At 53.6% G+C, this 8,377-nt stretch overlaps 1 protein-coding gene across 1 annotated transcript in view; it reads right to left on the bottom strand.

Moving 5' to 3' along the window:
• The window catches only part of DUSP15 (dual specificity phosphatase 15), a gene marked incomplete at its 5' end in the record, with an annotated part of 8,677 nt that extends 353 nt beyond the window's left edge, over nt 1–8,324 (bottom strand). Inside the window, 7 exons of the mRNA XM_014550647.1 lie at nt 5–78; nt 1,161–1,332; nt 2,456–2,530; nt 3,489–3,538; nt 5,754–5,836; nt 7,510–7,543; nt 8,145–8,324. Of these exons, the coding sequence (XP_014406133.1) occupies nt 5–78; nt 1,161–1,332; nt 2,456–2,530; nt 3,489–3,538; nt 5,754–5,836; nt 7,510–7,543; nt 8,145–8,324 (668 nt within the window). The remainder of the gene's footprint in view (nt 1–4; nt 79–1,160; nt 1,333–2,455; nt 2,531–3,488; nt 3,539–5,753; nt 5,837–7,509; nt 7,544–8,144) is intronic.
• Nucleotides 8,325–8,377: the final 53 nt, after the last annotated feature.

Raw genomic sequence — 8,377 nt, 5'->3', positions numbered from 1 at the left:
CAGCGGCAGCAGCGAGCGCATCTCCTCCTCGTCGCGGAACGGGCTCTCTCCGAAGCGCTCCTCCAGCTGCCGGCGAAGCTGGGGTGGGGATGTAGGGGTTCGGTCGGTGCCAGGCAGTTGGCCCGGTCCCCTCCCCAACCCTTGGGCGAGCTCTCCACACCTCGCTAGGCCCCTCCCCTTCCCGAGTGTCCTCTGAGCCCCGCTTCTGCGTTTCCATCCCCTTACTGAGCCCCTCCACGAGTCCCTCCCCTCCCTCTGAACCCACTTTCCTTAGGACACTCCATCTTCCAGACCTGCCAGCGTGACCCTCCCCCCTGCACAGCGACTCCACTCACTCGGGGCCTCTTCTGTGCCTGCCTCTTCCCTAAAGCCTTGCAGATAAGCCTCTGGATGCCAGCCTGCCACCTGCTGGGAGCCTTCCTGCACTTGCTGCTTCTCTCTCTCTGTCTCTCTTCCCCGGTTGTCCCGGAAGCCTCAGTCCCTGATATCTCCACGTGCCATCTGCCCACTGGGCAGAAGAGAAGGGAGTGCTTTGGCCTCATCAGGGATGCAGGGGTGGAGTAGGACATGGGCATTTCTCTCCAAAGGGGCCCAAACGCTCAAATGCCCTTCAGGTTCCAGGCAGGTAGTTCTGGGACCTGATCAAATGGGAGGGTCCAGAGTCTGGCCCAAAGGCATTCAAATTCTCAATGAAAAAGAAAACATCTAGTATCCAAACAAACACACCCAGGGGCTATATTAGCTCACGGGCCATGAGTTTGAGGCCCTAGAAAAATCTTCTGCCAGGTCTGAAGCAGAGGCTAAATTCTTTTTTTTGTTTGTTTTTGTTTTTTTGTTTGTTTGTTTTTGTTAATCCTCACCCGAGGATATTTTTTCCATTGATTCCTAGAGAGAGTGGAAGGGAAGGGGGGAAGAGAGGGAGAGAGAGAGAGAAACATCGATGTGAGAGACACACATCGATTGGTTGCCTCCCACATTCTCATCAAACCTACAACCCAGGTACATGCCCTTGACCAGTAACTGGGCCCATGACCCTTCAATCCATGGGCCGGTGTTCTAACCACTGAGCAATGCTGCCAGGGTTCAATTCTTTCCAAGCAATGCTCAGCTCAAGTGGGAAGAGCCTCCCACCCTGCCCCAGCCCCTGCCCCAGTCCCTACCTTCCGGGAACTGCCCCAGCCAAACTCTTCAAGCTGCTGTCTAAAGCCTGGGTTGGGGTTAGCAATGGGCCGGGTGGACTTGATGGCTTCGAGCACTTCCCGCCAGCCTAGTCCCGTCACAGTCATCACATACGCTGTCACGATGGTGGTGCTTCGAGAGATGCCTGCAAAGCTGATGACCCCACCCCACGCTTCAGGGAAGGCCCAGTCTTCTCTGTGCCCCCCAGACACCCCATCCCACTTCCACTCTCCCACCCTTGCCTCCTGAGCTCCAACCACAGGGAACCTACCAGGACCTATCTTCCCACCTCCAGGCCTTTGCCCATTCTGTTCCCTCTGCCTGGAGCATCCCCAGGCATTCCTCCACATTAAAGTCCTGAGTGAAACATCATTTCATTCATTCATTCAACAAACATTTACTGATCATGTGTTATTTTTCAGACACTGGGGATCCCGTGGGAAGTAAAACAGAGATGGTCTCTGTCATCCTGATGCTTAGAGTCTGGTTGGGGGAGACAGACACTAAGCAGGGAAACAGTTTCAGGTGGTGACAGTGAAGATGAGTCCGGGGGCCAGGAGATGGTATAGGAAGAGATATTAATCTAGTGGGGGGATGGGGAGGATGAGGGAAGCTGTTCCCAGGGAAGTGACACCAAGCTGAGTCTTGAACAGTATGTAGGAAAGACCATGAGGTGGGAGCCTGGTGGGTTTGAAAAACAGGGAGATGGCCAGTGCACTTGGAGCAGGGGAAGGAGGGAGAGAGGGTGAGAGACAAGGCTGGAGGTAGCTGTTCCTGCGGCTGGGGCTCCAGCATAGGGTTCGTGCTCAGTGAGAAGTTATGAAATGAGTGACATAGACTGGGCTAGGGGCTCCTGGGAAGCCTTGGGGGTCCCGCCTCCCAGCCTGGGGTTCTCTACTACCTGCACTACTATGGCCTCAAATGCCTGGAGGGGAGGGGAGGGAGCCAGAACTGTTGGTGGGTATTTGGTTACCTGCATGACCTCACCTGTCCCTCCCAAGGGCCCACCATGTCAGCATTCTTTTCCCCATTTTACAGATGAGGAAATTGAGTCTCAGGGAGAAACAGCTATTTGGCCTTGGCCTCACAGCTGGTGAAGGACAGAGCCCTGATCTGAGCCCCCTTGCAGCTTCTATCAGCTGAACGGTGGATTGTCAGCCATTGTGACAACTGGACAAGATCTGTCACACGTTCCTCCTTCCCCACTGGATGAGTGTGTGTCTGGGGTAGAGGACAGCCACCTACTTCCTTTCTCCCCACTCCCCCCTTAACTCACCAGTGCACAAGGCAGTTCCCCCCGTTGAGGCGGCAGCAGTGGATGAAGTTGATACATTCTTTGAAGTGCTTTTTGCTAGAGAAGAAAGCAATAGGGAGGGAGCACTGGGGTGGGGGGTGTCTCCCAGTTGCCCCCCTCCCCATTTATGGGATGGCAAGAGACAAAGAGCCTGAGGGTCCCTAGGTCAGCTGGTGCGTGCAGTGAGTAGGGGCCAATGCTGTCGTTTGAGATGGGGATGTGTGTGAACAATAAAGAGAGGCCAGTCGGGGCAGATCCCACTACAGAGGCCGGAGAACCTCCCCAATGTGTCCTGGGGACCCTATTTCCACAGGGGAGGGGGCATCTTGATTTTTCAAGGAAATGGGTGGGAGGAGACACACTGGTCCTCCTCCTCTGGGGGTCTGCAATCAAAGCATCCGGGGACAGCGATGGTCTACAATGGGGCTGACAGCAAGATTCCAGAGGGGCAGGGTGCCTTGTCTGGGCCCCTCCCAGGCTGGAGGCACGGCTGCTAACATGAACAAAAATCCTGGGTTCTGAGCCCCCATTATACTCCAGGCCTCGTCCTGGATCCTCAGCCCATGCCACCTGATCTTGGAAAGCCTCCTTGATGCTGATCACACCCCCACTGTCCCTCTCAGAGAAGGGAAGTGACTTGTCCAAGGTCACACGGCAAGTAAATGGCAAAGCCTGGCCAGAATCCAGATATCTTAACTCCAAGGCCAGGAACCAGCTGAGCCTGACCTTTGCAAATCCGCTGGTGCAGCTGATCCTGTGGGACGGGGAACTTTCTCCAACTCACAGCAGAAGAGGCTCAGCTCTGGGAGGTTAATGGTCTTGGTCAGGGGCACAGACCAAGGCGTGGCTGAGACAGAGTCAAACTTGGGGCTGGGTGGCCATCGGTGCTGGGGTCCTAGGACAGCTTCCTGGTCTGAGTCCTCTCTTTTCCCCCTCACACCACTTCCCTTTCTCCCTCCCACCACCATCGGAGGCAGCTGTCTGTCCATCTGTCGGTCCATCCCAGGGAACTTACATGGGTACCTCAGGGTTGTCGGCTACTGGGATGCGAAGGTAGGTTATGCCCTGGAAGTACAAAACACACACAGGCAGTGGGAGGGGGCTTGCTTGCACCCTCTTACCCCAGCCTGGGCCCCCCAAGCACCTCCTGACCCCAGACCAGTTCCTGCCCCTATCTGGGCCACAGTTGTCCTCTCTGTTCAAAGAGGACCTCCCAGCTCTGACCATCTGTGATTCTAGAACCTTCTAAAAACTTGATAAAAAGGATCCAGGGACCTTTCTTTTAGCCAGGAAAGGGCCACTTAGAGTGACTCCCCTCCAAATGAGGATTACAAAATTACATAGTAAGAAGGGCACAGCAGATTTTATTTTCTTGAAAAGAAACAAAAATTATGAAAGTAAGTTTACACTTCATGAATCGTGGTTATAAAATTTGTGCTAATTATTAAAATAATCAAGGAGTGAATTGTCACTAGTTTTTCCAACAAACTTGTTCCAACATCCTTCACTTCGTGCTTCACCTTCACACAAGTTCATAAAGATGATTTTTGCCCACATTCCAAGAACCTCATCACCTTTCTCAAGGACTTGTCTTAATCACTTGATATTCAAATGGCTCTTTTCAGGTGCCTGGCCCACCAATGGCCAGTGGCTAAGGGACCCCAGCCAGATCCTCATTTGTTACAGGCTTCATGTGAGAGCCCAGCCTTTCTCTAACTCACTTTCACCAAGGTCACTCAATCCTGCATCTTTTGCAAGGTTTGCAATTTCATTTGCAACACATTTGGCCTTGCGTTTTCAGGGCATAATCCACCTCTGACTGGCAAATTCACTGATGGATGGAGCAGGAGAGACGCTTGGGAGAAGAGGGGAGGGCTGTTGGAGCAGGGATTCATTTTACAAGCAGTCATTTCATTAGTAAATATATTCATGACTTCACAACCTTCCCCACACAATCTAGTGACTGCATACTCTAATTACTTCAAAAACAAGCCTGCACTATGAAGCAAAATCAGACTCCACTGACCTGAAAATTTCTTCTTTGAATGACACAGAATCACAGATTGTTGGATGTTGCTCTCAGAAATAATCAAATCAGACACACGGGGAAACGAAGGCCCAGAGAGGGGAAGGATCCTGCCTAAGGTCACACAGCAAATCTGTGACAGAACCTGGTCTGAATCTCAGATCTTCAGAGCCCTTTCCCACCCCCAGTTCTTTACCTCCAGTGGGTGACTGAGACAAACAGATAAGGAGGAAGGGTCTCTGTTCGTGCGATGAGGATGATTAACTTTGTATTACACCAGCTGTAAATTGTTAAGCACCTATTGTGTGGCTTGCAGCAATTCAGTGAGGTCAGCACTCTCATAAAATCCCCTTTACAGATCAGGCAACCGAGGTTCAGAGAGGCGGCGTCCTGTGCCCACGGTTACAGAGAGCGTAAGTGAAGAGGTGCACGCGGGCCTCCTGGCTTCAGCACATGTGGTCGGATTGCCTGCTTTCCTCCTCTGGGTCAAAACACCCTCACCTCCTTTTCCCCAGGACTCATAACACCAGCACCGACTGCTCCTGTGGGAGCCATGCTTTACAGCAGGGATCCTCAAACTTCTTAAACAGGGGGCCAGTTCACTGTCCCTCAGACCGTTGGAGGGCCGGACTATAGTTTAAAAAATAAACTATGAACAAATTCCTATGCACACTGCACATATCTTATTTTGAAGTAAAAAAACAAAATGGGAACAAATACAATATTTGTATTTGCATGTGGCCCGCGGGCCGTAGTTTGAGGACCCCTGCTTTACAATGTGCAAGGCATCCTCACCATCCCACAGCCCATTTGCCCCCCTCACAACAGCCCCCTGGGGCAGATAGAGCTGAGGGATCAGAGGCCCAGGGAGGCAAAACCACAGCACTGGGTCCCAAAACGAAACATAGAGCCCAGAACCATCCATTCGGGGTCATCTATTCAGTTGGGCAATGGGAAGCCATGTAGGGGCCTTGTTATGGCTCAGTGGAGGCATCTGGAGCCAGATGGCCTGTGTTCAAATTCTAGCTCCTTAACTCCCTGAATGTGTGAATTTAGGCAAATTACTTTACCTCAGTTGGCAACCAGGGATGCTAATGTAATAGAGGCCAGTTTTCAACCAAATGAGATACATGGGTCAGGAAGGCAGTAAAGGACTGGCACACAGTAGGTACATGATAAATGGGCGCTGAGGCGGGGGGTGTCTGAAGACCCTCCCCAATCTATGCGCAGCCCTGGGATGGGGGTAAGGAGTACCTGCATCAGAGGCTGAGGTGACTCATGGATGGAGATGATGTGAGTGATCTTATTTCGGCCCAGCTGATCCGGGTCTTTGGCATCTGAAAGAAACAGGAATCTTGAGCCAGTCTGGCAGGTGTGACTATGTGTTCCTGATGGCCAAGTGAGAGGCGACTCCCTGCCCAACTCTCCTTCTCACCTCACCCTCTCCACCTTGGCGGACCCTCTGCCTGGTCCCGGCTCCTAGGCCACCTCCTACTCCTAGCATAACCGGTCCTGCCACACCCCTAGGCTTCAGTCTTGTCTCTGGGGCACCCCCAAGTAATAGCCCGGCATCTCCCCCGCCTTCCCTGTGCTATTCTTTCCATCGCAAACACCCTTTCCTGGCATGCCCTTGACCCAGTAATTCTACTTCTAGGAATCTTGTCTACAGAAGGGTTTGTTCACATGAAGTTTTGTGTGCAGAGGACGATGTTCTCTGCAGTGCTGCTTATAACAGTAAAAACATCAGAAATAGTTAGAAGTGGGAACAATCTAAATGTCCATCAAAGGGAGCTGGATAAAAAATGGTATATTCACACTTGACTACTATGTAGATCTTTATGTGCTGATGTGCAAGGATGTCCACAATATATTATTAAATGGGAAATACAGGTGACAGAACAACATGCAGAATAGGTTTCTATTTTTGTTTTAAATCTAGTATCTGTATCGACAAAGAGATGAAAAATCAGAGGTCATTTCTAGGGGCTGGATTGCCAGTATATACAGACCTTTTATAATCAAAGTATATGACACAGATCGCCTGTCTCCATTTGTCCACATCCTCACCCAACACATTTACTGAGTGCTCCATGCACAGTCTTGGCTTCTGCCCTCACGGGAATTCGGACCTTATTTAGTCAAATACTCAGAAAGCAACGTGGGGCTGGATTGCCAGTATATACAGACCTTTTATAATCAAAGTATATGACACAGATCGCCTGTCTCCATTTGTCCACATCCTCACCCAACACATTTACTGAGTGCTCACCATGCGCAGTCTTGGCTTCTGCCCTCACGGGAATTTGGACCTTATTTAGTCAAATACTCAGAAAGCAACATGGCATGTGCTGCTGAGGTGGCTCCAGGGAGGAAGGGATCAGGGCTTATGAGAGGGGGCACCTGAGCCCTTGGGGGAGAGGGTGATGGGGAAGCCCTATCCCAGTTCAGATGCCCCTCCCTCTCGGAAGCTTTCCCTGACTCTGCAGATGGAAGTGACTTTTCTCACCACGGGCCCCCCAAACCCCGGACCAGCCTGTCTCTTAACACAGGCCCGGGGCAGGCAGAGTGCCAAGGCCTTGGGGCAGAGTGGGCAGTGCTGACCAATGGAGTTTCTGAGGTAGAGTCCAGTCTCCAGGACTGCTCCTCCTCTGAGGAGGTTGTGGGGGGGAAGGGTCTCCAGCTTCCCAGCCAGAAGCAAACCTGCAAACAGACCTCAACCCAGCACCTTTAGAGGTGCTGGTCTGGTGCTGAGGGAGAGGCTAGGCTCCGAGCAGCTGCAGACTTGCCCAGCGCCCAGCATTCTGAGCCCTTTGCCCCTGAGACACTTCCCCACCCGTGTATCTACCCCTCAGTCCTCGTGAGCTCTTTCCCCCTCCCAGCCTGGCATCACTTCCTGGCCCCAGCCCCATTCCTGAGCGCCTCCAAGGTGCGTGGGCCAGAGCATGAATGACAGACATGGGCCTGGGACAGGCAGAGTGCCATGGCCCGGGGCAGAGTGGGCAGTGCTCACCGATGAAGTTTCCGAGGTAGAGTCCAGGAAGTACCTGCAGGAGGGACAGGCAGGGTGAGCCGGCAGGGTCAGCGGGGTAGGGGAGCCTGCCCTTCCCACCCCTGCAGCTGGAGGCCGCAGCCGCTCTCCATCCCAGGAAGGCTGTCTGAACCTCAGGACAGAGGGGCCCTGTCCCTCTGGGGGCCTGGACCCTGTGAGAGGGGTTGGGGAGGCACCAGGGGGCACAAGGCAGGCTGCCTGGGGTGGGGGTGGGAGGAAAGAGGAGGGAGGGCAGGAAGGCCAGGGGAGAGGGTAGGAGCAGCAGGGGAGAGGCAAGGGGGAGGTGGACTTGCCAGGGTGGGTGGTCGGGAATTCTGAGGAGGAGGGAGTGGGCAGCGGGGGAGGGGAGCCTGCCCTTCCCACCCCTGCAGCTGGAGGCCGCAGCCGCTCTCCATCCCAGGAAGGCTGTCTGAACCTCAGGACAGAGGGGCCCTGTCCCTCTGGGGGCCTGGACCCTGTGAGAGGGGTTGGGGAGGCACCAGGGGGCACAAGGCAGGCTGCCTGGGGTGGGGGTGGGAGGAAAGAGGAGGGAGGGCAGGAAGGCCAGGGGAGAGGGTAGGAGCAGCAGGGGAGAGGCAAGGGGGAGGTGGACTTGCCAGGGTGGGTGGTCGGGAATTCTGAGGAGGAGGGAGTGGGAAGGCAGGAACAGGAGGAGGCAGAGAGTCCAGAGTCAGAGACGAGAGAGAGAGAGAGAGAGAGAGAGAGAGAGAGAGAGAGAGTCTAGGAGTGGCTCCCTGACACAGGGAGAAACAGTCACAGAAACAGGCAGATACAGAGACACACCAGGAGACAGAGACAGGAGAGAGAGAGGGAGAGAGGGAGACACACA

The sequence above is a fragment of the Myotis brandtii genome, unplaced genomic scaffold (assembly GCF_000412655.1).
Source record: "Myotis brandtii unplaced genomic scaffold, ASM41265v1 scaffold61, whole genome shotgun sequence".
NCBI classification, from domain to species: domain Eukaryota; kingdom Metazoa; phylum Chordata; class Mammalia; order Chiroptera; family Vespertilionidae; genus Myotis; species Myotis brandtii.
This window is presented reverse-complemented; position numbering and strand designations above follow the sequence as displayed.